Consider the following 27,385-nt stretch of genomic DNA (forward strand, 5'->3'; position numbering starts at 1 on the left):
TTATGTACGGAGTACTATGTACGAAACGCTCCGGCAAACGAGAATCCGGAATCCGGAAATGCTCCGTGACATCTACTCAAAATCTTCTCCTGTCGTCTTTCAGTGCTCACTCTATTCGATCAGTACATAGTCATGTTCATCGATAAGTCTGGAGGATGAAGAAAACTGTTGAATGAGTTTGTCAACTTTACGAATCTGTCAGCGGACAATGTGTGCTTGTAGGCATCCAGCCCCTATCGTGCGCTTGAAGGCTCTTCATCAAGCTCCGTGTACCTAATTCCACCAGCGAACGCTCGAATAAAACCGAAGCAAACAGATCTATGGAGGACAAGATTTGTTGGTACGCTACCCGTTACCTTGGAACGCGGGCGAATTTTATGCCGGCAAAATAATCACTTCGATCGTCTTTCAGCCGCAGGCTCTTGAACGAGTTGGAACATGGCTGCCTCACAAGCCATACACGACCCAGCCATGCTCCCATGCATCCGCAGAAGCATTCACCTGGCGACCCTGCTGTGAGCCTGATTCCTCATTTCCTTGTGGCGTGGCGAGTTCTGATCTCAAATCTTCGTCTAGTCATAGTTCATCATCCTGATCTAGGTCCGCTGGTTTGATCAGTCCACCAACTTTCATTGCTCGTTCTCGCTCTGCGTCTTGCGCCATCTTCCTCTCCTGCTCCCGATCGTCGGCGAACAAGTGAGCACTGTCCTCAGGATTGTCGCCGGTGTATTCCTTAAGTGAAATCAGGAAATCCCGGAGATGTGTCTTGAATTTGTTAGAGTCTTCGTTAAGTGTGAACAAGCCGTTGACGAAATGCTGTATCTGCACTTCTTTGAGATTTTGGAAAGCTTGCTGCAGAAGGTTGGCAGTGTACTGCTGAACGAATTGCTTGTTCGATGTTCCAGGAGCGGCCTGCTCAGTGGTGTAGAGAGGTTCGGTGATCTTGCCAGACTCAACAAGTTGGAACATTCTCGCAAGCAGCATACCTTGCGTCTTGAAGCCAGATTTGTGATCGGAATCGGTCAAGACAAAGAGTACATCTTGGAGGATAGGAATGTAGAATTGGCGGAAAAATATGCTGGCAGTTTGGGAATCTGTCTCAGCCATGTTGTTGATGAGCTCCAAGCACATGGCAAGGCCAGTGCTTTCGACTTCCCTATTGTCGTGCTTGCTGGCCCACATGCAGGAATCGATGACAAATTTGAACTGCCGACCATCGAGCTTTAGTAAGGCAGGGAAGCAATACAGGTTGATTGCCTGGAGGAGCTTGAAAAACTCGACGCGGAACTCTGGATATTCGTGGAAGTCTTTGTTGATCATTTCCAAAGTGCATTCAAATACACTATCCATGATCCCAGCAACCTTGTCGTCCATCATGTTCTGTGAGACAGTCAGCAAGGAATTCAAGCTGAGCATGTGCAAACCCCCTAACCGAGTGGCGCGATTGGGTCGGGGTCCAACGTACCCGTAGTTTGTGGATGATGGTGGTGACAACATTCAAAACCTCGGCGTCTCGGGCGTCAGGGACATTGCGTTGATAGTCAAGCAGGATGGCGTCAAGCAGTGGAGGCACCATGCTTTCGTTGACCATTTGCAGATCATCGGCTTTCTCGACGTACATATCGATAAGCTTGAGAATCTCTTTTTTGATTGTTCGGAGACCTCGGACCTTTGGAGTCTTGGTTGCAATGTTACCTATGCATGGTTAGCTTCCTGATACAACTTTATAATACGCAGATTTCTACCTTCTTTGGCAACAGCATCAGAGATCAATTGACTCGATGCTCGGTACATATTCAGCATGTCATGGTAGATGCGGCCAATTTGCGAATAGAAGTAGCTTCCAATAGATGAACACGCTGAAACGTTTGTCTTCATGATATTGCCCACAACCTTGATTGTCTCGCTGTCTTGAAGGATTGCTGGGTTGGCGTTCGCTTGCTGAATGATCTGATCCCAAGCTTGGTTTGGAAATGACATTAGGTTCTCTATTAGCCGGTCTTGAAGGCTCTTCTGGCCTTGCGCAGAGATCATATATCCGCAAGCCTCGTAAAAAGTATGCACCTGTTGCGGTGACAAGTCGCATGTGATCTTCCGCATGTTACGAACAATTTCCTCGATGAACGGCTCCGTCTCACCCGGCTGGAGAGCAACAAAATGGCGTTTGCATTTGTTGGCAATCTTGATGAATGTATCACAGGCCATATCCTGGACACCTTCATGCGTCTCGTGCATGAATTCGAAAAGCTTGTTGACTACGGTCTTCAAGAATTTCCAATGTGCCTTGAGAAATCTTGGGTACTGACCGACGATATACATGATATTGCTGGCCACGACGGCTTTGTTGTCCTTACCTCTCTTCATCTCCGTTAGACCTAGAAGATCTTTGATGACGGTGACCAAAAAGCGCTTTTCAGTCTCCTCGTTCATGGCGCCAGAGATTGATCCGATAGCCCAGCAGAGTGTATTGCAATTGTTCCACGACCACTCTGAGCCATCCACCTGCTTCTGTAATTTGTCGGACATGATGTTCTCCGTATCTACAACGTCCAGATGCGTCAAATAGACTAGACATTCCCTAGTCGTTTTATACAATTGTATGGTGTCACTCTCTTTGACGAATGTCCGCACAATCTCTCCTTCGTCGTTCTCCATGATCAGGACCTCTTCGGGGCGCACCATTTTCTCAACCATAACGCTTCGCAGATTGGTCAGTATTTGCGAATATTTGTGCTTCCGCAATGGATAATTCGCCAACGTGCTTGGATGAGGGGCACCGCCATTAGAAAGGCCGCTCACTCCCATGCTCACTAGAGGATTGACATCAGTGATTGGTAACTGCTGCATCTCCTCGTACAGTTCCTGAACGAGTTTCGTCCAATATTCCAAGCAGATTTTGAATATCTCTCGATCGTCGATTTGGCTGATGAGGATCAGGTAATAGTGGCCATGGGTAAGGTAATCCGTGTTGGGTATTTTCTCAATGACACCAAGATGGACGGTGAAGAAGTTGCAGAGAAAAAGTGCTAGATTTTGGATGTACTCCTGATCTCGAGAGTTGCTCTTGCCGTAGACCTCCTTGAGATCAGTGGACAGAGGAATCATCTTGGATACACTGTTCAGCGTGATCGTGAACAGTTGCACCAGCTTTTCGTCGTACTGGAATTGTTGACCCATTTGTAGACCACCAATTTCTGTCAAGCACTTCATCGTTATATTTCGGAACTCCGGCACATTCAAAAATCTTTCCACGAGTGTGTCAATTAGTTTGGTCTCAAATATGAAACCGAGAGGTATCCAGTTCAAGAAGCGAAGTAGGGTGTTGAGTGTTGCGCGGATGAGGTTCGTATGTTCGGCGGTAGTCAATATTTCGAGGCATAATTGGAAGATCTGAGAGAACTCGGCGCACATTGTAGTTTTAAGATTCTTAGCCTTGGTCGATGTCATCTGGTCCTGCGAAAAGTCGAAAACTTCTTCTGACAGCAGCCGCAGGATCGACATGTTGTTCTCACAAATCGACAAGCTGCTGTGACATGAGGAAATGATCTCGTTGATGAAAGTGGGCCAGTTGTGAGGCCACTCCTGCTTAAGAATGTTGACCAGGGTGAGATCGAGTTTGTCGACGAACAGACGCTGCTGTTTGAGTGATTCTTCAGATTGGGAGGCTCCGATGATCTGATCGACGACGAAGTTGCGAATCCCTTGACATTGGTCTCGAGGGAGGACTTTCCATCTTGTCATGATCACGTCGTCCAGAACTTGAAGCCCTGCGTATTTGGTCGGAAGATATGTAGCCTCCTGTAGTATCTTGTCCACCATCAACCACGCATCTGGGTTTGACTTGAACTCTGTCAGCTTCTGCTGAGCCTGCTTTTGAACCTCGCCCTTGCCCTCATAGAAGGCGCGAACGGTATTGTCCAGCTCAGAGATGGAGATTGACATCTTGCCCGGTTGTTGTCGCAGAATCGCTCAACGAGCGGGGAAGGAGTGGGCGTAACCCAATCTCAACCGTGATGTCTCCTTGAGGGTGTGAATCTCTCTGCAAGGGAACGAGTAGCAAGGCGGATGTGGTGGGCGGCGGAAGAGACAAGGTCTGTGGAGTTCCTGGAATGCACCGTTGGATTCCAGCACAAGGTGATCGCCCAAGGTTGTCGTGGGATATTGTGATGAGCTTCTGGCTAGTGATGAGTAGATGTATACTGTCCAGTGGCCGCCGGTACAGCTGATATCGGAGGCAGAAATTCACGTTGGTTGAACATGAGACTGATTAGGTCAGCGTTTCTATGTGGCACTGCCGCTAAGACCTGATGGTTTGGACACTTGGGGTTGCCAGTCTGGCATCCACTCGCAATGATTTCTAGGTTTGCACTTTTGGAACAGTTCTTACATATACCGCAGGTATCTTATCACAAAAAAGGCTAAGACACTTGTTACAGCTTGCAAGCAGATTTAGATACTACCACAGTGAGCATATGTCTTAATAACAGTGTATGTCGATCCTAACATAAGAGGCTGCGATGTAGTTTGCCATCAAGAACCAGTCCCAACGCCCTCCTTGTGTTCGGTCCCTTGACTTGTCTCGCGTTCCTCACTCTCTTTCCTAAATTTCCGGAATGCCTCTGCAATCTGCTCTTTGGTTTGCTTGCCATTCTTCTCCGTAATGAGGTTCTTGAGCCATTGGTTCTCCATCTCTAATTGGCTGATCTTGGCCTCCAGGGCTGTATTCTTGTCCGTTACCTCTTTCACAGTTCGCTCGAGAGCCTGCTCCCTCTGCTTCTTCTTCACTCGAAAACGGGCGCTCGCAGCGGTATTTCGCCGCCGCTTATCTTCTTCTGCAGCGAGACGAGACTGTTCATCTGATGGTAGCTGTTGCGGTGAGGCGCTTGCGATAGCATCGGCCTTCCGCTTGACTCCTACCTTTTGGGGAGAAGACTCCGGCGAAATTGGTGAGGAAGCAACAGGCGACAAAATGCTTGCGCTTGTAGGAAAAGCGGAGACAGGGGGTGCTGGCTGTATCGGAGGAGGAAAGTTCGCATAGTGGGAAGTATTTGAGGGTTGCACGTTGGTTGATGGTGATGTTGCGCTGGCAAGAAGGTCCTCGTATTTGAAGTCATTTCCAGATGATTTGCTATCTCCTAGACCAAAGTCCAATCCATGGTTTGGCACCGCTTCAAAATCGGTGAAATCAGTAAAATCGGTATTAGTGAACAATGATAGTTCTTGGTCCAAATTGAGGTCATCGGTAGGCAGAAAATCCGGATTATAAGGCTGCGGAATTGTGTTAAGGTTGTTGACGTATTGAGAAAAGTTTGGGCCTGTACGGCCATGGTAGCCAGACATTGCTGGGCAGCCCCACTAAACTGTCGTCTTTGAGTGCTCAATCTTCGTGGGAGTTGGTGGATGGTGTGATTCAGGGAATTGGTGACGAGAGAATAGGAGTATGGCGGGGCAAACAGGGGCAAATCACACAGTCGGCATTTCTGGGAACGGCATTAAAATCGATTCCGGGCCGCCCACGTCCACGCTGAACCCCGCCAGATGTACGATATTCTGCTTTCGATTTGCAGCTTGAGAAGGATTCAATTGCTCTGGGATTGGAGTATATCTGAGAATGCAGAAAAGGTGGAAGAGTTGGTAGATGGGGTAGGAGAGCAGGCTGAATTGATTTCCAATCCACTGCAGAACCGACTACTACGGTAGGAGGCATATTGAATGTAACCCCCGCCCTAGAAACAGCTTGTAACGCTAAGATAGAACGCCACACAACCGCTCGATTAGAACTAGTTAGCCTGCTGTCTATCTAATATCGAGATGCATTCCATTGGCATCTAGCATGTATTAACTACGGGGGAAGGCACAAGTATCCCTAGCGCAGCGCTAGTGTTTACCACGTTCAATGCTATGGATACAGATCTGTCGATCTAGTACGGCCATTCTGTGGATTGGGGCAATCAAACAAACATATTAATCCTATTTGGGCTCGATTTCTGGGCAGCTTATCCTCGCTATGGCAAGGTGCTGATACGTGGCGTTGTAACATTACAAGACGTTTCTAGCGCCGTGCTAGGGAGACTTATGGCTCCCCGTAATAACTGCCTGGTATCTTGCTGGCATTGATTGGAGCAGTTGTAGAATGAGATAGAATCAGTAGAAGAAGCTCAACACGTCGAGCGAGTTGAATCCCCCCCCAGGGAGGGGGTACGTCATTCGTACAAGTGCGGCAGGGGTATCTGAATGAGAGTCGTTAATAACAATTCTACTACGGTACAAGGGAGGGGGCTACATTCAATCGCCTCCTACTCTGTACCGTAGTACTGAATGCACTTGACTGCTGCTAGTACTAGTGGCAGGGGTTGTTGCCAAGACAGTTCTTGAACACGAGAAACAATGAAAGAGCTGACTCAGCGTGGCCTGAAGCAAAATTCCAGACGTTCTGCTGCGCTACTCTGGATAGTGAACGGCAGCTAGAGCAAATCTCTATCTGACACCCATGAATGAAAAGTGAAAAGTGAACGAAAAGTGATGACACAGGTGTGAGTGCAACGAAAAGCATGTTTTAACCGACAGCGGCTAAGCTGTACTAGTAACTTAGTAGTTACTTCAAGTTGAGCGAGAGCGGTTAGGCCACTGCCAAGAAACTCCAAATTGCTACGTCTAAAAGTAATTCTTGGCATCATCTAGAATGGCAACATGTTTTTGTTTTTGCACTGAGATCGCGTCTGTGCAAAGCTGCCCACTATAATGCACGATTATCACAGACACATCTACCGGTTACACTGATGAGAGCATGACGATATACGGCTTGCAGACAGATCGTAGTTAAAGCGCTACGCTCTCCGCTGCAATGGTTCCACGCAACTCCGTACGCGCACCGACCAATGCATCGGTTCCCAGTGCTTTGCGCGTCCCCTCTACGACCAAAGCATTGGTTAGATCACTTCTCCGGCTTTCAAAACCATCACTCATCGTTTTGGCTCTCCAGTGGCTGCAAGAAGAGAATCAGGCGACATGCGCGCCTTACCTGACTAGTAACAGAAACCTCGAAGAAGAGGTAGACGAGGACTACTTATGGTCACCAGCAGAGACGATTGAAGAGCTGCGCCTTACATACAATCGTATGAGACTGGAAACCACCATCAACAAGCGCCATATCATAGATAGGATGCTGGATGGCGACTGGCGTCGAGGATTATCGCTGTTCCAGGTCGCAACAATCGACTTGCAGTGCCTAAATGAGAATGACAAGGCATTCAGATGGACAGCTTTAAAACTGATACCACAAAGCGACGAGGAGGCACATGAAGAGCAGCCTATGAAGAAGAAACGAAGGATCGATTCGGCACCATACCCAACTGTTTCGCCGAGCACCTTTCTTCAAAACCTACAACATGAAATCTCGCCCATGGTCAAAGCACATTACTATCTACATCAAATTCATACGCTTCAGAATCTTTCCGTCATCCGCATTTGCGTTGTTGACTCACCTTACGCACAAGCTCAGTCCTCCGTCCATGCGCCAGTACTGTTTACGAATCCTAACCGTATTATCTTCATCGCATTGCCTGACAGTTGTCCATACATCTATATCTCGGTTTCTGGCGGCGTGAAGGAGTCTAATGCAGGCAGGAAAAAGACCCTATCAGATCGAATGGATATCACCTCGCTGAAAAGGGCCATTCTTGAGGAAATTCCGAAAGCGCTGAGCAGGTCTCATAATAGGTACTCCTTAGAGTCTACTTCCTTGACAGCCCGATCGTTGTCAACCATGCTTGCCCTCCGAGGCAACAGTGGCACCAATGCTGCTAATGGGGTATATAGCATCTTCGCCAAGGGTGTGGTTGACGATAGTCCAATTGATGCACAGAACACATCCTTTGCTCAGAAGATTCTTGAGGCCTGCGAAGGCAGAGAGGACAAGGATTGTGACGCTCATTTTTCAGAGCCCTCTCTGCAACATTCAGACCAAAGCAAAAAGCGGACGGCCCTTGCGGAGAGAAGTGTCAACGCTTCGAGGGCTCGGGTTCCAAAGTCTGAAGAAGCAAAGACCAATCCCAAGATTGCAGCAACTACGCGCTTCGGCATCGCTGATACTCCAGAACCCGAGCCAGATAGTGACAAGTCAGATACCGCAGCCGCGACGCTCTGCCTGGACAGGCTGCAGATTAGGCTTAATGAAGACATATTTCCATCAGGGTGCCATCCGCCTTCTTCGAGCCTGGCAAACATTAGCCAGGATGACATTGACCCTTTCGATCGGACTTCACCTCCAGATCAGACTTTTGGGCATGCGCCTAGGCAGCCATCCGCGCGGCTGACGTTAACCTTCCAGGGCAGTGACGTCTTCCTCGGCATACGGAAGCTAGTGGAATTGGGCGACATTGCAGTGGAGAAACTGCCAACTTGGATGACAGGGGAGGAAGCAGTCAGTGGGGGAACAGTCAGGCACGGGCTTCTAGTGGATGGAAAGGGTTCTAGTGCATAAAGCTTGGATGGAAGCGGGGGCGTTGTTGATTGATGTTTGAGCTGGGGGCGTTATGGATGTTGTGCATATACCCAGCGTAGTCCCTCCATGGCCGCACGAGCAGGTTTCGGGACCAGACCAAGACGTCAAGGTTCTCCATCAAGAAGAGAGGGGCAAGAGCCACCGTGTATGGAAGATGAGAATGGCGATGAGTTCTCCGAATGCATGATTACACTTTCTATATGACTCCGTCCCCTGGACAATCTCTATGGTTGCTGTACTTGATTTCCTACATGACGAAGATGGTAGATACAGTCATATCAGCGCTACAAGGTGTCCAGCTCACAGATGTCTATTCCCACTGATACACACCAATTTGTTGTTATTTGTCTTTCGGACGTCATGTCTTTATACCCCTAGAAATATCCTACGCTGTGGAAGGCCAACACGACCCAGCACGATACCCTTTCCTGGTATGAATAGAAAGCAGTCCAAGATCATTTACAGATATCGCAATCAGAACCTTGCCTGCACTTTCAGCTGCGTGTCTTGTAGTGCCCACTCACTTCTCGATTTCGAACTTCTCGTTCGGTCAACCTGTTCTGACGTGAAGCCTCTTGCCTCGACTGCTGGATTATACCCTAGTTTGTTCCGCTGTCCAACAATATCACTTGGTATTGCTTTGGCGCTCTTCCCATCCGCTCGCTTATACACGGTCACCACTACTGCACCACCAAGCCCAAGGTTGTGTTGCAGACAAACATCGGCGCCTTCGACTAAACGATTGTTTGCCCACCCACGAAGGTGCCAGACCAATTCGGCGCACTGTGCAAGACCCGTCGCACCAAGAGGGTGGCCTTTCGAGATCAGCCCACCGGACGGGTTTATTACCACCTTTCCACCAAAGGTAATATCACCCGCTCTAACCATTTCGTGGGCTTTGCCGTGTTCACACAGCCCAAGCGCATCGATTGTGGTCATTTCATTTGCAGAGAAGCAATCATGCAGCTCAACCACTTTGATATCCTTTGGCTGCACTCCGGCCTCTACGAGAGCGGCCTCAGCAGCACATTGGGACATGCCGTACCCGACAAGGTCGATAGAGCTGCGGTCAAACAGCGATGGACCATCAGTTGCCAAGCGCTGACCTGCAATCAACACTGCCTGCTCTATCAGGTGTGGTCGAGCATCAAGGAATTTTTGTGAAACTATCACTGCTGCAGCACCGCCGTCCGAGGTAGGGCAGCATTGCAGCTTTGTCAATGGCTCGTGGATCATGGGAGATTTCAAGACCTGTTCTAGGCTGTATTCGTCCTGGAATTGGGAGTATGGATTCCTTTTCGAGTGTTCATGGTTGATTCGAGCTATCTCAGCAAAGTCCTCTGGTCTCGCTCCGTATCTGTGCAACTGGTCAGTTGAAGCTTGCTCATGCCGCCTTCTGGAACACTCACTTCTCCATGTACTCCCGACCTGCATTGCCGAAAAGCTGAGCTGCACTTGGCGCGTTGGTCACGCCTCTCGTCTCTTGCATCATCTTTCCGGTTGTGCCCGTTGGATTCGCCCTGTCATTGAAGTACGCTTGGAGACTCCCGGGATTCATCTTCTCGAAGCCAACCACCAACACGCAATCAGCGGCGCTGTAGCTGACCATAGTTCTTGCCATACTCAGACCAGTACTACCCGTCGAGCAATTATTGTTCACATTATATATGGGTATCTGTGTCATTCCGAACTGGTAAAAGACTCGTTGGCCGCAGGTGCTGTCTCCATAGCAGTAACATGCCACGCCCTGGTCCACATCGTCGTACGAGATCTGAGCATCTAACATGGCCTTGATGCCAGCTTCGAATCCAAGCTCCGGATAGTCCACTTTGCCACGAGGTTTGATGAACTTGGTCATGCCCACTCCCAAGACATATGCCGGTGCAGCAGTGCGACCCATCTTGAAAGAGAGGCGAGCGGGTTTTGGAGGAGTGAGATGGAAACATTAGGCTTGCGAGTATCACAATAAGTCTATCTATGACAGCGTTGATGTTGCAAGTGGGACCGTGTAACAGAGCGGAACTTCTTGCCGATACTCCGTCCCGCCAGGGCAACGAGGATCTTCGATAACTAGGAGTACCACCTCTTCTCAACCAAACACGAGCCTGCAGGCCCAGGCGCCAAAATAATGCGGGGGGACCGAGGCTCGAGTACAGCCCTTCGGCCCCAAAACGCAGGGAATTGTAGGCTCGTAGCTCTCGAGCTGTGGCTGATGTTTCTGGTCCATCAATTCTCGAAAAGCGAGAAGCGACAGGCTTGCTTCTTTCGGCGTCACACATCATCAGGGTCCCAAGCATGCTTCTCACTAACCCAATGCACAGATGTGGATATCAAGCAGAGTGGCCAGCGAACCCTTCCGCCCTATGCAACCAATTAGGTCTATGAGCTACCACTGGTTGCCGCTCTCGGAGGGATAAGTGTGGGTGAGGCGTGCTTCTTCTCCTCTTCTCCTTCGTAACCAAAGGATTTGTGGCTTGAGTTGTCAAGCACAGACCCTGAGATCTACCAGGGGAGCAGACCATTCGCCCCCCCGGGCTTAAGATGCTCTAGCCAATGTCGGACGTCAGTTCAGACAGGAAACAGTAAATCGACTAAACCCAATTCATCCTCACTGCACATGTCGACGCCTTGATATAGCTCCCTCCTACTTATCTTCTATGCCCTCTCTTCTTCTAATCTGCACATCCCTAATGGTTTGAAGCCATCATATAGCTTTTGTGGGCTTCTGTGAGCTTCTCTTCCCATCGCGTGTCCTTCAAGACCTGTTTGCAGACAATGAAGCTAACAGTGCTCTTGCACCACAGCTCCAAGGGTGTCGTGCCCCGCGTTTGGCAATACTACCGATCACCTAGCTTGAGTGGCACAATATCATCCACCCCTCTGGAGTCTTTGTTGTCTGGAAAGCTATATTAACGAAGAGTCGTCAAGTGTTTCTTTACCAGGCGAGCGTTCGAGTGCTAGCAAAGTCGACATAGGGAGGGAAGAATCCAAGAGAAGCTCGAATTGGGAACTTCTTCGCATAGAAGCCGTGAGCGGATAGAGACTGAACCGGGGAGGACCTTCATGGGATAGATGGAAGAGTGTGGGACGCCGAGAGGTCTGCTCAAAGGTTGAGAGACCGCTTTGCGTTCCATTGGGTTCCGCAGCCCACCGTCGTCCTAGTTGTTGTTGTCGACCTTTGGCCAAACATGTGTTGGTCATGACCCACGCAAATAAAGAACACGACTCACTCTCACTTGAACATGACACCACTTCAAAACTTCCTTCCAAACATTCACAACCGCCGATAGCACCTGGCATCACTGGCAACATGGCATGGTTAGATTACGATACGAGGACACGGCTGATCAAGAAATACCGAACCCAGTTTGCATCGTGCCCAGCAACAGTCCTGGCAGTTCTTGCTGGTGTAAGCTCTTGTCTCTCACCATTCCGTGTGCAGCACTGGACCTCCACCTGGCACGCAGCTGCTCTTCTGTTACTTACGGTGTCTACAGTCCCCATTTGAGAATATCAAGACACGCATGCAGTCGTAAGGAGATTTGTGCTCTACAAGATGTAGCCAACGCTTATTCTTATAGTAAACACTTCAAGAATGGTTGGGAATGCATCAAGTACACCCACAAGACTGAAGGCATCCGTGGTTTCTGGGCGGGTATGTCCTGAAGAGCTGATCCCCAATGCTGCACAAGTTGACAAAAGCTACAGGAACTACTGCACCACTGATCCTTATCACTATATCGCGTGTCATCGGTTTCTCTGTCTACCAGCAAACAAAATATGCCATCGACGGAATAATGAGCAGAGCCACAGGAGACTCACCCCTTGCACTGGTCAACACCCCTGGCACCTACCCAAACTTTTCCACAACATTCTGCTTTGGCACAGCCGGTGCAATCTCTGGTGTTGCGACTACTCTCTTCACCTGTAAGTCTTCAATCCAAGAGGAATGATGTTAGTCCTGATAGCTTGAAAGGTCCTGTCGAAGTTGCCAAGAATGCTACTCAGACTTCAGTCCTTATGGCTGGCCTCAGTGGCGAAGCTCGAGGTCCATCTATCAGCAACGTCGCTCCAAAGAAGAACGTCGGACGAGTCTCCTCTATTGCTGCAACGCGCGAAATCTTCCAACGTCACGGATTCTTCGGCCTCTACACCGGCTTCAAGCTCCACCTGGCGCGTGATGTGGTGGGAAGTGCAATCTATTTCGGTGTCTATGAGGCTACGAAGCAGGCAATGACAAGCTTTCAAAAGACCGAAAAGGCCAACACACCTCTTGCTGTTGCCACGGCCGGCATGCTCTGCGGTATCTGTTCTTGGAGCTTGGTAAGTAGACAATCGTGTTTGCCATCATTCAAGATCCACTTACACGCGCATGTAGACCTACCCGCTCGACACGATGAAGACTCGCGTCCAGAACTCCCTTGTCGGCAACGTCTCCAAAGTCGCACAAGAATCTGCAGCGCGTTCTTCCAAGTTCAAGGGCATCGAGATGATCATTATGCGTTCCTGTATTCAGAATATGATTCAGATGTCCCTGTTCGAGGAGATCAAGAACTGGATCAATGCAAAGCCGTTTAAGGACGGCACCACGAAGCTGGAGGACCGAGACAAGGAGAAGAGGGCCCTAGGAAGGCCACCTACCATTTAGGGTAGGCAGATAACTGGATAGGGGAGTTGCTTGTTTCCGCTGCCTTGTTTTCAATCAATTGCACTTGCACATCTTGCCATGCCATAAAGGGCACTGGCCGCCTAGCTTGAAACAATGAAATTCGAAGACCCATGTTTCCTACCTAGTGCTGTCATTGATTGTGATTGCTAAGCTGACTACAGGAAATCGCTAACATGAATTTGAAGATCTTTGTACTGGAGAAGTAGTTCAGGAAGTGTGGAGGGGGGTTTAGATGGTCTAATACGCGAGGACGCTTGTATATTATTATGCATTTGGATAGGAAAAGCTGGAGTTCAATATGTGGCTCCTCAGTTGAGAGACAGGCGTCGCCCTAAAGGTTGAATAACTTACTAAGGTCTATGCTGCTATTTTTCTGCTGACTCATAGAAAGGAACGTGAATTAGAGTGAAGGAAGCCGCCCCAATTGTTTATCCATAATGAACCTTGCTCTTCATTATGGTTGTCCAGAAGTCTCGACCCTCACGTAATATCTGCTGGAAAAGGTCGGCCTCCTTATGTAGCTAGAGAAGTGAACATTTCGCAGCCGACTTTAGTTTTATCCTGATCACTCCTGTATAAGCCGAGCGGCCGCCTCTTCTAGCTTTCTAATGCATGTTCAATCCTTCGTCTAAAGTCTTGGTAGTACACTCTTCAAGCTTCTTGATGCCTCTACACAGATGCAGCGCCCTCCCCGTTTCCCTCCACAGCACTCACGTCCACGTCCTCTGCCCTCCACATATACCACATGAATAAGCTTCGATATGGTCGATATTTCTCACTTCCCTCCAGCATATCCTTCTCAGACATATACTTCCACTTTCCCCCGCCCTTGGCCTTCAGCTTACTTACATCTTTCCCCATGAACGCCGCCATCCCTCGTTGTACCCCAAGATCACCAGTCGAGAAGACGTCCATGCGTTTCAAGCCAAAGCAGGCGAACATTTCGACGGACCATTTGCCCAAACCCCGGACTGCGATCAATTTCTCCATTACTTCCTCATCACTGGCTTGAAGGAGCATGCTGGTAGATAGTTCACCGGTGGCGAACTTCTCCGCTAAGCCATGTATGTACTCTGCCTTTCTCTGGCTCAAGCCGGCTAATCGGAGCCTTGAAATGTCTGTTGCAACAACCTGCACTGGAGTTGGAAAGTTTGATTGCGGAGGATCATCACCGTTGAACAGACCTATGAATTTGTTCTTGATGGACTTTGCGGCTGCGCCAGATACCTGCTGCGCCATTATTCCCGAAGCGAGTGACCGAAAAGGATCGATTTTTTCGGCTAGCCCGGAAGGAGAGAATATGTGGCAGGTATGTTTGCGAATCAGGGGGGCGAGTTTGGGCTCGACAGATATTAGGTGGGCGCAAGCCTGGGAGAGAAGGTTGGAGGCTGTGGAGGTGGGGTGAGAAGGACCTTTTAGCCCGAGTTTCGAAGGAGAGGATTCTGGAACATATGAGGAATATGCTGTTGCTTGTGTCCCGCCTGGTGTGACAAGTGTTGCATTGCTAATATGTGGGTCTGCTGGCCGGGAAGGTGGTGGGGGCGTTGCATTGTCAATGTCACCAGAGCTGTAGGTTGGGGCGCTGATCAGACCGACAAGAGACGGAGTAGGTGTTAGTGGAGGAGGTTCATCTGTTTCTGTAGGAGGAGTGTGCTTGCGCTTAGGCCTCGAGGGAGGTAGAGGTACCTTGAAGCTAGTGGGCTCTGCTGTAGTGGTGCTCGGTTTTCGAGATGAGTGGCGCTTGGATCTCTTGGACACTGTCAGTGGTTCATCATCAGGAGTCAATGGCCGTTTGGGATCTGAAATGGAAGCTCTAGTGGTCATGCCGCTTTTCAATGGAATACTGGCTGTGCGTGCCGAGCGTCTGAGTGACATGACCTCGGACACCCACGCCAAAGTCGCACACAACTGATCCGCGAGGAAACCAACCTGCCAGCTAGTTGTAGTATCTGAGATCAGTTTCTGGATAGTGCAAAGGGCTAGTAAGATGATGGGCTATATTGAATCCGAGTTTCTTGCTGCTGGGTGGTTATCTATTGTTCATACAGATCGTACAGATTCAAGTCGAGCTGCGGATTCGTAATGCCAAGGCGGATGACACGAGTTGCGTCTTTATGCATGTGGCGTTCTCCAGCCACAGATCCTTCAAAGGAGTTGGATACTTGAAAAATGACGACGAGTTTGTTGAAAGGCGCTTCAAAACAACTGGAAATGAAAATTGACACCTATCTTGCTTGTGTGAAACCGGATCATATTACAATTAGAGCTTTGTCGGTCCATGGAGACATTCGACTTGGTAGGAAGATGAGAATATGCCCAACTACGGCAAAAATGTCTCTCTACCAGAAGGTGCTGATGCGCGTTAACATACCTAACGACCAGAAATCGACAGTCCCTTGTCAAAGTCCCGTGTGGGAGGCGACGACTCCATCTGGTGATAGCTTGAATATGTTAAGTCGCTTTCTTACTACGTAAAGGTAACGCACAATCGCTGCAAGCTAGAACCTCGATATCAGGAGTTCAATCCACCCAACGCTGGATTTTGTTGCACCTGATTCTGGTACGTGTATTGTCACATTAGTGCGTTGTGGCACGGAGTTTCTCGGCCGCCAGCGGCAGGATTACCCTTGCTGGATCCACCTACGTCAACATGGGTTAAATTGGCTACAGGTGCGGGTTGAGACAATTGCCAGTACTCCGTACTTGCCAGCGCAATGTTTGAGAATGAGATGGACAAAGCAACGCACTTTTTTACTTCTCAAACTTTTAGGAAACACGGTACAGAGCCAGAGACTGGGATGACTGCAATTGTATTCTCAAATGCGGACTAGTCTAACAGAGAAATTGGCATGACCTGAGGAACACCGAGAGAATTGATTGTGGAGTCTGTTAAGACAAAGCTGCTGATAAGTGTATTGAGCCCCTGGTTGCTGGACCTGCAGATCCTTCATCGTTTCGGTGTGGATCTCATGTACTACGTACTACGTTACTTGCACCAGCCGCCAGATACCTTAGCGAGAGGAACGCCGAAGATTGGCAATTGCTTTCGGGAGGATGGATGAATAGTTTCTAGCGTGCTGGGCAGGAGCCAAAGGTCGCTGTCAAGATATGCATGTGTATTGTAAGGACCAGTAATTTTGACCACAGAAGCGAATCTTGATGGGAATTAGTTTGCTTGTGAGACAGCAGAGGACTACGGCTACCAGTCTCCTGTTCGCATGATCGCATAGATGGAGAAGCTTCTCCTTTCTTAGAAGTTTGCTCGTGCCTGGACCACTAATCTATCCGAATCAGAATGATTAATTTACAGACTATCGCGGGTGGGTCCTCAACCCGAGCATGGGTTGTATGGTGTAACCATCATTACCACAACATTTTACTGACTGTAAACAAGTCATTGACCATTATTGAAACCAGCCGCGCGTTATTAGCTTGGACATTGGCTTCCCTGCGTGCCTTGGCTCCAGTTTTCCAATGCCAACCCTCCCCCAAAACTTTTTCCTGCAATCAGACCCAGCTAAACCGCCAATTCAACCGGCCAATATCCTCTCTTCACCCATCACGCCTGCGTTCCAGTCGCTCGTTCATCTATTTCTTCGTCCTCCTTCATTTTCATCCTTCATTCTCCAGCCACGCATCCAAGTCACAGGATCGTGCCTGCCAACTGATTTATTTTCAAGGTCGTTCATAGCTTGTCCTTCGCTGAAGCTCCCTTGTAATTCTCCCTTTGATTCACTCGTTGGATCATCAGCTTAATTTACAGCCGTCGTCCTGGTACTCGAAAATTTATCCCAGAACTTCGATTGCCAGTATTCGACTTCCAAAAGCACCTATACCATAATTTTTTGCATTCCTGGTAAGCTCAACTGATCTGTGGTGTTCACGGTGATGATACAATCTGTCACCCACTCATTCATGCAAGATTCAACCAATACACTCTCCTTCCGCCCACCATCCATCATCCATGCTACATTAAATCGTGAAAGCAACCTCTGACGCGCTGCAGCTTCATCACAGACCACGAAAGCCTAAATCATCACGATGGTTCTCACAAGATACATGCTCCCGGTTCTTGCAGCCGCAGGTGCTGCTCTCGGTATGTGATCAATCTCAAAATTCACACATCCTCTATTTGCAGCACTGCAGAAGATTGTATCAACTTTCAGCGGAGATGCAGCGACTGACCTCGATCTGCAGCTCAATGTGAGGGCCCTATCAATATTCAACATCAAGGAGATGCTGAAGCAATTGCTGAATGCTCTATCATCGAGGGCGATGTGCTTATTGGCTCTTCGGTCTCTGGCACGCTCGCCATCGACGGCGTTGAAGAAATTACCGGCGATCTCACATGCGTCAACGCTACGCAACTCACCTCACTCTCGGCTAACAATCTCGCAACTATTGGCGGCAAGTTCGAGCTCGAAGAGCTTCAGATTCTGTCAACCTTAGCATTCGACTCGCTTACCGAAGTTCTTACAATCCAGTGGATCGCTCTACCAGCCCTGCAGTCCCTCACATTCAACCGCGGTGTTTCGACGGTGACCAATATCCTTGTCAGCAACACTGGCCTGACGTCCCTTAATGGTCTTGAGCTGGAAACCGTCGGGTTGATGGACATCAACAACAACCGATACTTGGATACGGTGGATGTGAACAACATGAGGATTGTCAACACGTCAATTTCATTTGCCGCCAATTCTCGGACCCTCGAGATCAAGCTCCCCAACCTGCAACAAGCGGCCAACATGACCTTTCGTAACGTCAGCGATGTACAGGTCCCTTCCCTTTCGTATGTCAATGGCTCAATCGGCTTCTACTCAAACACTTTCGAAAGCATTTCATTGCCAAACCTGACTGAGACTGGCCAAGCTCTTGTGTTCCAGGACAATATGGGACTCTCCAACATCTCCGTACCACAGATCATCCAGATTGGTGCTGCCTTGAATATCAACAACAACCCTGATCTGTTGGTAATTGATGGGTTCCCAGCGCTCGAAACAGTTGTTGGAGCTCTAGACTTTAGTGGCGTTTTTGACGAGTGAGGCCCTCACCCGCCGTTCAGGTTGTGATCGTCACTAACAAGAAATAGAGTTAATCTACCAGCTCTAAGTGATGCTCGCGGTGGTTTCAATATGCAAACGACTAGTAGCACTTTCACCTGTGACGGATTCGACGACCTTCGTGACAGGGATATCGTCAAGGGCGTCTACACATGCGCCGGATCTCAAGAGACTCCAGGTGGTCTTGGCACCAATGCCGATAGCTCCGGAAACAATTCCAGAAGCGCCGCTCCAACCACTTTCAATCCTGACATGCCTACGTACAGCGTTTTCGGGCTTATTGCTTTCTTGTTCATGCTGTGATGGGTAGGGAACTTGGCGTTGTCTTTTGCACCACTTAAGCTTACTTAATTGACCGATGGCTTCAAGTCTCTCGCTCGGTACACAGCAAAACCACACAACAGTTTGCGTGAACAAACATCCAGACTGACATGTCATTATGTGCCTGGTATCCTCTACTTATTGTTGCTGTTCAAGAGCTCCCATGGTTGTGGCTGGGGCTTTTTTTCGTATGTTGGAAGGATTACCGGTGGAGCGTGCATCATGCGTACATGCATCATATTTTCTTTTAGCACAATAAATTGCTCATTGGTCCTAGACAGACATACCATGGTTGCGTAGTCTTCACAGCCGGTGATGTTGAATGAATAGGTCACGTTTAAATTTGCCTTAACGTAACAAGTAAGCGAGGCTACCTTGACCGACGAGTTCCGGTAACTAGTAGTAGTTCAACCAACCTACATGAAAGCTTTCCCTACTCGAGTAGTAGACGGTAAGTCTTGTGAAGATTGCCCTGTATGATATCAGATAGACCAAGTTGAGCACCTCCTCTGTTCTTCGGAAGGCTAAGCCGATCTTAGCCTTACACTAAGCAAGGATTCATTTTCAAAACAGACCTCTCCTTAATCCTTTTCGCCGGGCTAGTCATCCAGAATACCCACCCTGATTCTCCAGTCAGCTTTGCAGGTTGCTCTTGAAGAACAAGGGAATGCTACTGGGAATATCCTGACTTGTCTACCAAAACCTTTCCTTATTTCCTAAACCATGGTTGAGCGGCGCTTATACCGGATTTGCATCGTCTATATAGCGTGATTCAGGTCCCACCCAGAAGCTGTAAGGTCCCATTCGTTGACGTTGTGGTCTTTCTTTCGATGCATGGGCATAATCACAGATATGTTCATAAACCAGAGCAGGGTTTGTACTCGACGTGGTTCATAGGATTGTACCGGCCTGCGGTGGCTACCAACGCTTGGACATCTGAGCCTGACCTCATGTCATCCCCACAGAACTATACGTAGTACACAGTATGCAAGGGGTTTATATTCGGCAGGAGGTATCGTCCAACCATTTCTGTGCAGTCTACCACACCAGCGAAAGCCAACAACATTGCACGTCGGCCGTCCATGATTGCGGAAAGGCCTACCGCAAGTTCTCGTGCGAGCGGTAACCAACATCCCCATGGCGTTTAATATGTCGATCTTGCCTCTTCCTATTATTCTACCCCATCTCAGAGGTCGAGGTGGCGTTTTGTCTCTGAGTGAGGTATGTTTTTGGCAATGTCTGTGCTGTTAGCTGGTTTGGGCTAAATTGAGCTCGTTAAATGCAACGTCTCTTTTAGTGGAAAATGGAACCTGGTCAAATGGCTGAAATTTCTATATTATTATTATTATTTACTTTTGTTTCATATTACGGTTCCTTGCTTCCTTCTCTCCCTGCCTGTATATCTTCATTGGCATACCTCCCAGCTGTGGTTGTTGCCAGAAGATTATTTTCATATTCTCAGTACCTAATTCGTCTTGTGTCATAAGAGCTGGATATGGCGCGGTCATGCTCAATCCAAGCTACTAGCTGGATTTCACCTAGCCCAGGATACCGAACCCACACCTTGAGTGCTTCTTCTATCGAGTAAGACCTTCAGCGCTGCCATGTGCGTGGTAAAGCTGAAAAATCACTACAGGCTCAAGAATGTCGAGAACCTTCCACAGTTATCGTCTAGCGAGGCGCTGAATACGCCACTCAGTGCCAACTCTTTGCTATTACCGCCAATAGATCCGGGACGATCCTCACCATTCGCTTCTCAAGAATCGGGAACGAGCCAGATCCTGCCTAGAATTCCATTGTTGGATGCGCCTGAGTTCCATCAAAGGCTGTCCAGCCTGCCCCTACACGCAGATGGAGCTCGTTTTAAGTCCTCTCTTCTGGACCGATTCGACTGCTCATACTTGAAATGTCTGCTGGCCGAGTTTGAAGAAGAACCTGCTTACCAAAACCGGGAAGAGGAAACGACAGAGATGAAAATGGAAGCGTCTAGATCCTTTTTCTCCACAAACGGTCTCAGGGAAGCTGATATGGAATGGCAAACATTTTCTCCACAAGAACTTGATAAACGTTGTTCTGAGATATCACCTGATCGTCCGCCGTACAGTTCAAACGAACTCAACGTCGAGCCAGAAAAGCGTGGCAAGAAAGCTCCAAAGTCCCAAACCAAGGCGACAGACTGCGGTGCTGAAACACTAAAAGAAAGGAGCAGAAGGAAGCATGCTGATACAGAGCGATACCGACGCTATGAGCACAAAAAGTCCCTAGTGTTCATGTATGAGCATGTCAGTGATTATGCCCTTGAGACAGCTGGCAAGAAAGTCAACTGGACGCTTGATTCCGCCAAAGCACCGACTAAAGATATCATTCTGGCTGCTTACAACATCCATGTGCTCATGGTTGAGCGAATGAAGATATTGTCTCAAGAACAGCTCGCCAAGAAAGACCGAGTCATCGAACAGAAAGACCGAGAGATCCATGTGAGAGATCAGAAAATTCGATATCTGGTATATGTACTTGAAGAGTGTTGTGAGCAAAGCTACTCAAAAGAGGCGCGTAAGAATGTTATACAACGTTCCGCCCTGTTTTGCCAAGGGCAACACCATAGAATCTTCTTCCCAGAGGCAGAGGGTAGACAGTTCACTTCCTTTGCCGAGGATAGACATCTGCCTCCTGTGGAACCGGATCAACCATCGCCCCAACCATCTGAATGGTCTCGAAACTTTGTCTCAGGTTTTACAAAGCGAAAGTGGGAAACAGTCGAGAGTGATACTAGCCCGGGGGAAGCTTTGCCACATGACGTTTCTAAAAGATCACTCCAACATAGTCCATGCAGCACTATTTCTTCACGCAGCTCATGGTGTCTTGTTGAAAGCTCGCTCTAAGATTTGGATAACATGACAAGGCCTGCTGCTACTTATCGCATATCCTCAAGATCTCGTACACATTTCTCACTACGATGGAGCGCTCGACTTCATGCACAAGAAGGTCGTCTTTGGTGATTCAGAATGCATCTGCTCTAAAGTGGAAGAAATTTCGGTGGGTTTTTACTAAGAAGAGCCTTTCAAAATTCGGAATAATGCGAGCATACTAGTTTCTAAGATTAAAAAATCGCCAAAGAGCACATCCGAGTTCTCAACAAACCAAAAAAATCCTGTGGGCGTGTTTTTTTCTATGACCACCTGACGGCCTGCTATGACTATGGGCGAGGACTGGACGGGTTTATTGATAGCGGCCAAGGGCTTACAAATGATACTATGTCAAAGCGAAGACTTCGCACAAAGCCCAATATTATTCGTGTCTTCTTAAACAGGTGATATGAGCTTTCTTTCATCGCAGTATGGACCAACAGACGCTGTCATAAAGGATATAAGATATCTTCACTGTCCCCATCGCCTCCCGAGCACAACTAATAGCATCGTTAAATTGAACAGCACAAAAATGGTTATTCTATGGTGAGCCCTCTAATTAGAATACTTGTTGGCAGGTTGGAATGTCACCGAGCATGCTGTCCTCGCTGTTACTGCCAAAGTAAGATTGAGCACATGACCTCTTCTGCAAGCTTGCTCCGGAAAGGTAGGAATTGCTCCGCTGGTCGTTCATGGCTCTAGACTCGACAAATTGAATGGATGTCAAAACGCTGCATTCGGAAAAGCTCGGTTGGGCTTTTTTCTGCATCAGATTGCTCGCTGAGAAATTGCGTTCAGCTGGTTTAGAGCACATGCAAGTTATAAAAGCAGCGTAATTTGAGCCAAGATATACAAATATCTATTTGAAAAAGAGAAGCAGCTCGCAAGAACCGCAACTGCTTCTTCATATTCATCTGCAGACGTTTTGTTGCTGCAGCCACTCCTACAACCAGCGGAGGTCGTCGCACTTAGAGTTTGTGCTAAAGTTACAACGCATCCCCGGCTATGCCGTGCAGCATTCCCTGCCGCAAGCGCCGATTTCTATGTCGGCTGGGCTGCGACTGGAGCAATCGACCTCACGTCTTTGCACATCCGCATCGTGGAAGTTCAACGTGTCAGGGTGATGGCTCATCAGGCGCTGATTGATGACGCCTTTAGTGAGAGGATAGAGCTAGCAAAGAAAGTTCACGATGCTATGCGTAAGGTTGCGCGTGGCCTTTCCTGACTTGACACTGATGCTTGCGACTAGGCAAACACCCCAGTGATGTCCCCATTTACGTTGAGATCGCAGAGTATGTCCGCGATCTGCGAAGTGACGTGGCCGGCAACGGGATCTGTGATGAAGAAGCAATTGAGCCAGCAACGAAGAAGCGAAAGCTGAAAAATGGTACTGCATCACCCGCCGGTGGGGAATCGCTGCCGGATCACAACTCGAAGGTCTTGTTCGAAGCTAGAGATCTCTCCTTTTCAATACCCATGCGCAAGAAACTGCATCTTGAGGTTGCAAAAGTTACTTCCCCGTCTAGTCATGGTGCACAAGTCTATCAGCTTCGAGCGCGCCACCCAGCTTCCGGTGAGATAGAATACAAGGTGGGCATGCAAGCATTCAGTATACATATACTCTCTTCCACATTTTATGCAAGATATTCTACTAACAAGCGACCATCAGAATACGCTCTGCGACTACCAGTCCCAGAAAAAGCCCAAAAACAGCATAATTTTGTCTTCTTGCCTGAGGCGGGTTTAGGTATAGGCGATAAGCTCTCCACAAATGGCAGTGATCCGAATGAACCGCTTGTATGGACAGTCAGTGACGGCCCGCAAAAGCTAACTACATTCAACGACAAGGGGTCGGGAAACTCCGAGCATTTACAGGATGGTAGTCTCATTGAGCAGACTCTAAACAAGTGCTTAGAGAATACCAGGGCCGGCAAAGTCGTTGGACCCAATGATGATGAATTTGTACGCGCAACGCCAGAAGCGCATAGAAAGGGCGAGAAGGCCTATCACGTCAAAGCATTCAGGGGGAGCAAAGATGGTAAGTCGTAATGGTGCTCTATGTTGGGTTACATGCTGATGGTGGCCAGGCTACTTGTACTTCCTGGCTACTGGCATATTCTTCGGATTCAAGAAGCCGCTGGCATTCTTCCCTTTTGAGGTAATCAACTCAATATCATACACGTCGGTATTACAACGAACGTTCAACCTGAATATAGCTGTGCAGCTGCCAGATCAAGAAGAGCTTAAGGAGCACGAATTCTCCATGATCGATCAAGCTGATTTTGCTGGTATTGATGTATACATCAAGCGTCATGGACTGCAAGATGCCAGTTTGGCGGAAAGCAGGAAGGCTAAAAAGTTGAAGCATAACGGTGCTGTGAAAGGAGACGACAAGGGTGGAGTAGGGGAAGAGGAGGAGCAGAGTGAGCTGCAGAAGGCGCAGCAGGAGTTAGAGGATGCCGAGGATGAGGAGGAGGAAGACTATGATCCAGGCAGTGAAGGCCTAAGTGACGGAAGCGGGGAAAGTAGTGAGGACGAGGAGTTGGTGGAAGGAAATGGAGCAGGAGGTGATCAAGACCTGGTGGCCGAAGAGCTTGGAAGCGAGGCCGAAGAAGGTGTGCCTGATCCCAATGATGAGGACCAGTTGTGAGACCTGGTGGATCAGCTACATGTTGGATTCACCCATGAGCCAAGCTGCAGGCCAGGTTTAGAGTGGATAGTGCTCTGCACGACAGGATCTTCCTGGAGATGTGAGACCGCCTCCATGCTGTGCAGCCTTGAGTCGGCGTAGGGCCATCGATGGTTCAGAGACATATGGTGCCTTTTAACTCGTGCATTTGATGGTGTTGCATCTACTAGTATGAAATGTTTTTTTGAGCCAGAAATAGCGTCATCGAAGTAATATGTACCCCTCTAGCAATTTCTATGGTACAGTTACCCCATCGCATCAATTAGGTCGTTTTAGGGGAAACAATTGACTCTGCAAAAGATGTTTTTTACCACTTCAGAATGAGATTTTACCCACGCGTCACTGAGTACTGGCAAACCGTTCCTGTCTTCCCTCGTCCTGAACATGCCCACTACTCTTGTCCTCGGCTCTCAGTGGGGCGACGAAGGCAAAGGCAAACTTGTCGACATCCTCGCCCAACGCTCCACTCTCTGCTGCCGTGCAGCTGGAGGCAATAATGCTGGTCACACAATCGTGGTTGACAACACCACCTATGACTTCCACATCCTTCCTTCTGGTCTTATCAACCCAGCCTGCACAGTCAATCTGATCGGCGCTGGATGCGTCGTGCATGTCCCGTCATTCTTCAAGGAGCTGGACGATTTGGAACGGAAGGGCTTGACTGGAGTGAGAGAAAGAATATTGATCAGTGACCGTGCTCACGTATGTTTTGACCTGCATGTTGCCGTCGACGGTATCGTGGAGGATGTGTCGGGCAAAAAGGACGGTGGGAAGGGGAAGATTGGGACGACGAGGAAGGGCATTGGACCGTGTTATGCTGATAAGGTGGCAAGGAGAGGAGTACCATTTTGGATGCTCGTGAGTCAGGAAAAGGAAGGTAAGGGACGGTGGGAGGGGAGGCTGAGAGACTTGGAGAAGGGATACCGGAGATTATATGGCGATGAAGCACTCGGCGGCTACGACTTGGAGGGTGAGGTCAGAAGGTGCAAGGCATGTTTCTTACCATACGTGCAAATGTCACAGCAATTGACTGGACTCAACGCAGGACTATCGCAAAACGCTTTCGCAGTATGTCATCGCTCAAACACCACTACTCGCTGCCGCATCAACTCCAGCTCCGCCTCCACCTGTCGCTAACGGTGTTGTCACACTGCAAGAGCGACCATCTCACAACATTCTGATTGAAGGCGCAAACGCCCTTCTGCTTGATATAGACCATGGCACTTACCCCTTTGTCACCTCATCTAATACCGGCCTCGGAGGCGTCTTCACTGGATTGGGAGGATTGTCTCCTCTTGCGTTCTCAACACCTGGCTCCTCAATCATTGGTGTCGTCAAAGCATACACTACGCGAGTCGGCTCGGGTCCTTTCCCAACCGAGTTGACACCAGAAAGGGACGGAGGAGACGTTCACTATGGCGAAAAGCTACAAAAAATAGGTAGAGAATTCGGAGTCACAACTGGGCGACGAAGAAGGTGTGGCTGGTTGGACCTTGTGCTCGTCAAGTACTCTGCGCAAGTCAACTGCTATACACAAATCAACCTCACTAAGCTCGATATCTTGGATTCATTTGAGGAAATCCGGGTCGCGATTGGATACAAACTAGATGGTGAGGAGCTCGATACTTTCCCGGCGGACCTTGATCAAATGGATCGGATAGAGATCGTGTACAAGACCTTCGAAGGGTGGAAGGCAGAAACGACAGGATGTAGAAGGTGGGAGGACTTGCCAGAAAGGGCCAAGGAGTATGTGTCGTTCATTGAAAAATGGGTGGGAATCGAAGTGAAATGGATTGGGACGGGTCCAAGACGTGAGGATATGGTGACGAGGTAGTGCTTCAAGACCAGACAAGGATATTGGATAGTAGGTAACTTCGAAGTGGGATCCTGGGGCAAATTCCCAAGAAATGTTGCATAGAAACAGGTCATAGAAGGTATGGACGTGGCCCTAATATCTTCGAAGGCAATGGTGAAGGATACACCTCACTCTCCGACGAAGGCTCATGCAACTAAAGCTCCCACAAATTCTGCTTTGCCACCCCCTTTGCCCTCTAAAGCCGGCCATTGGACAAGAAAACGATCCACGAAGGGTAACAAGATTTTCCCGCTCAAGCTCAAAGTCTTGACCCGTGCCCACGATTCGATGAAAATGGTCCTCATCTGGCCTGACTGCTGCCATCGTGATAGCCTGTCTGGCTTTTCCTCGAACTTCTCACCGGATGTGGACGATGCAGGGCCACTGAAGCCGAAGAAGAGTACAATAAGGGATGCCAAGACCACACAGACGCCTGTCCCAGGACCGTTGGTGAGGATTAGATCAGGATATCCAGGGTTTTGGATATTACATGATTGGTGTGGCGGAAGTCCGGTTCGACGAGGATTTCTGTCCATGATCACTCTGATGCAATCCCACACACACAAAGATGCCGTCCAAGGCGTTGAGAATAGGCTTTGGTGGACCCGACGCGCTCGACGAACAGCCACGATATCGTAGCTTCCGCGAATGGTGTGCAGTATCTCTCCTGCCTCCTGGGTCTTCGCGGGATCTGCTTGATGTCCAGCGATCTCCATCTCGAACTCCCTTGCCTTAAGAGCAGAGAATCCGTCACCGGATGACACCACATAGGTTCGATAGGTGAACTTTAGAGATAAGAGTGGTACACAGCGAAGCATGTTGAGCATTTCGGCGGTATGGCCCCCACTTCCCAGGACAATGAGTAGATGGGTAGGATGTCTGCTGGAAGTTGTTGGACGTGTAGGACCAAGAGAAGTGGCTCTGGGACGGACGAGAATGGTTAGGAGCCGTGTGAGTGTGAGAATGGAGATAGTTATGAGGATGGAGAGGAAGCCAAGGATAAGAGGTATCAAATAGGAGCGAGATGCGTCCCTTGAATATGGGGAGGACATGTTATGTAGATCCCAGAGAAGTCAAGAGCAGGAAGCCGGGCAGCAGATATCAAGCACTGGATGGGACATTAACGTTGCCTGCAATGCCGTAGCCATGCAAAGCCTTAGGATCACTGTCCATTTGATGAGATTATCTGGTCAAAAAAGGAAAACTGGTTTGCGCAACGTCTGTCTTATTGTATTTGATCCACGCGCCTCTCACAAAGGAGACCATTGTTGCCATTTTCGAATAGGTACAGTATGTAGAACACTTTCCGAGGCTCAGACCTCAAAAGACTAGATTGTTCATCCACGCACATATATATTGTGCGTCCCAAAAGTGTTGCAATT

The 27,385-nt window shown here is 48.8% G+C and overlaps 10 protein-coding genes across 10 annotated transcripts; 5 read left to right on the forward strand and 5 right to left on the reverse strand.

Annotated features, from left to right (window-relative positions):
• Nucleotides 1-576: 576 nt before the first annotated feature.
• Nucleotides 577-3,942, reverse strand: EPUS_08957 (Exportin-1; the record flags this gene model as incomplete). The annotated part of the gene is made up of 3 exons (XM_007789570.1): nucleotides 577-1,380; nucleotides 1,466-1,695; nucleotides 1,746-3,942. The coding sequence occupies 3 exons, from the start codon at nucleotides 3,940-3,942 to the stop codon at nucleotides 577-579; spliced, it is 3,231 nt and encodes a 1,076-aa protein (XP_007787760.1).
• A 588-nt stretch (nucleotides 3,943-4,530) lies between these two features.
• EPUS_08958 (uncharacterized protein) lies at nucleotides 4,531-5,340 on the reverse strand (the record flags this gene model as incomplete). Its single annotated transcript, XM_007789571.1, has 1 exon — nucleotides 4,531-5,340. One exon carries the CDS (start codon nucleotides 5,338-5,340, stop codon nucleotides 4,531-4,533), a length of 810 nt encoding a protein of 269 aa, XP_007787761.1.
• Nucleotides 5,341-6,844: 1,504 nt separating this feature from the next.
• Nucleotides 6,845-8,482, forward strand: EPUS_08959 (uncharacterized protein; the record flags this gene model as incomplete). The annotated part of the gene is made up of 1 exon (XM_007789572.1): nucleotides 6,845-8,482. One exon carries the CDS (start codon nucleotides 6,845-6,847, stop codon nucleotides 8,480-8,482), a length of 1,638 nt encoding a protein of 545 aa, XP_007787762.1.
• Nucleotides 8,483-8,977: 495 nt separating this feature from the next.
• On the reverse strand, nucleotides 8,978-10,403 carry EPUS_08960 (Non-specific lipid-transfer protein; the record flags this gene model as incomplete). Its single annotated transcript, XM_007789573.1, has 2 exons — nucleotides 8,978-9,860; nucleotides 9,913-10,403. 2 exons carry the CDS (start codon nucleotides 10,401-10,403, stop codon nucleotides 8,978-8,980), a joined length of 1,374 nt encoding a protein of 457 aa, XP_007787763.1.
• Nucleotides 10,404-11,813: 1,410 nt separating this feature from the next.
• Nucleotides 11,814-13,151, forward strand: EPUS_08961 (uncharacterized protein; the record flags this gene model as incomplete). The annotated part of the gene is made up of 6 exons (XM_007789574.1): nucleotides 11,814-11,912; nucleotides 12,001-12,035; nucleotides 12,085-12,158; nucleotides 12,212-12,430; nucleotides 12,480-12,826; nucleotides 12,882-13,151. 6 exons carry the CDS (start codon nucleotides 11,814-11,816, stop codon nucleotides 13,149-13,151), a joined length of 1,044 nt encoding a protein of 347 aa, XP_007787764.1.
• A 690-nt stretch (nucleotides 13,152-13,841) lies between these two features.
• Nucleotides 13,842-15,047, reverse strand: EPUS_08962 (uncharacterized protein; the record flags this gene model as incomplete). The annotated part of the gene is made up of 1 exon (XM_007789575.1): nucleotides 13,842-15,047. One exon carries the CDS (start codon nucleotides 15,045-15,047, stop codon nucleotides 13,842-13,844), a length of 1,206 nt encoding a protein of 401 aa, XP_007787765.1.
• A 2,166-nt stretch (nucleotides 15,048-17,213) lies between these two features.
• On the forward strand, nucleotides 17,214-18,535 carry EPUS_08963 (uncharacterized protein; the record flags this gene model as incomplete). The annotated part of the gene is made up of 3 exons (XM_007789576.1): nucleotides 17,214-17,268; nucleotides 17,370-18,210; nucleotides 18,262-18,535. The coding sequence occupies 3 exons, from the start codon at nucleotides 17,214-17,216 to the stop codon at nucleotides 18,533-18,535; spliced, it is 1,170 nt and encodes a 389-aa protein (XP_007787766.1).
• A 1,622-nt stretch (nucleotides 18,536-20,157) lies between these two features.
• EPUS_08964 (uncharacterized protein) lies at nucleotides 20,158-24,109 on the forward strand (the record flags this gene model as incomplete). Its single annotated transcript, XM_007789577.1, has 5 exons — nucleotides 20,158-21,030; nucleotides 22,397-22,658; nucleotides 22,709-23,032; nucleotides 23,129-23,497; nucleotides 23,547-24,109. The coding sequence occupies 5 exons, from the start codon at nucleotides 20,158-20,160 to the stop codon at nucleotides 24,107-24,109; spliced, it is 2,391 nt and encodes a 796-aa protein (XP_007787767.1).
• A 423-nt stretch (nucleotides 24,110-24,532) lies between these two features.
• EPUS_08965 (Adenylosuccinate synthetase) lies at nucleotides 24,533-25,982 on the forward strand (the record flags this gene model as incomplete). The annotated part of the gene is made up of 2 exons (XM_007789578.1): nucleotides 24,533-25,123; nucleotides 25,194-25,982. The coding sequence occupies 2 exons, from the start codon at nucleotides 24,533-24,535 to the stop codon at nucleotides 25,980-25,982; spliced, it is 1,380 nt and encodes a 459-aa protein (XP_007787768.1).
• Nucleotides 25,983-26,149: 167 nt separating this feature from the next.
• EPUS_08966 (uncharacterized protein) lies at nucleotides 26,150-27,055 on the reverse strand (the record flags this gene model as incomplete). Its single annotated transcript, XM_007789579.1, has 1 exon — nucleotides 26,150-27,055. The coding sequence occupies one exon, from the start codon at nucleotides 27,053-27,055 to the stop codon at nucleotides 26,150-26,152; it is 906 nt and encodes a 301-aa protein (XP_007787769.1).
• Between the last annotated feature and the right edge of the window lie 330 nt (nucleotides 27,056-27,385).

The sequence above is a fragment of the Endocarpon pusillum genome (assembly GCF_000464535.1).
Source record: "Endocarpon pusillum Z07020 unplaced genomic scaffold scaffold1129, whole genome shotgun sequence".
NCBI lineage: Eukaryota > Fungi > Ascomycota > Eurotiomycetes > Verrucariales > Verrucariaceae > Endocarpon > Endocarpon pusillum.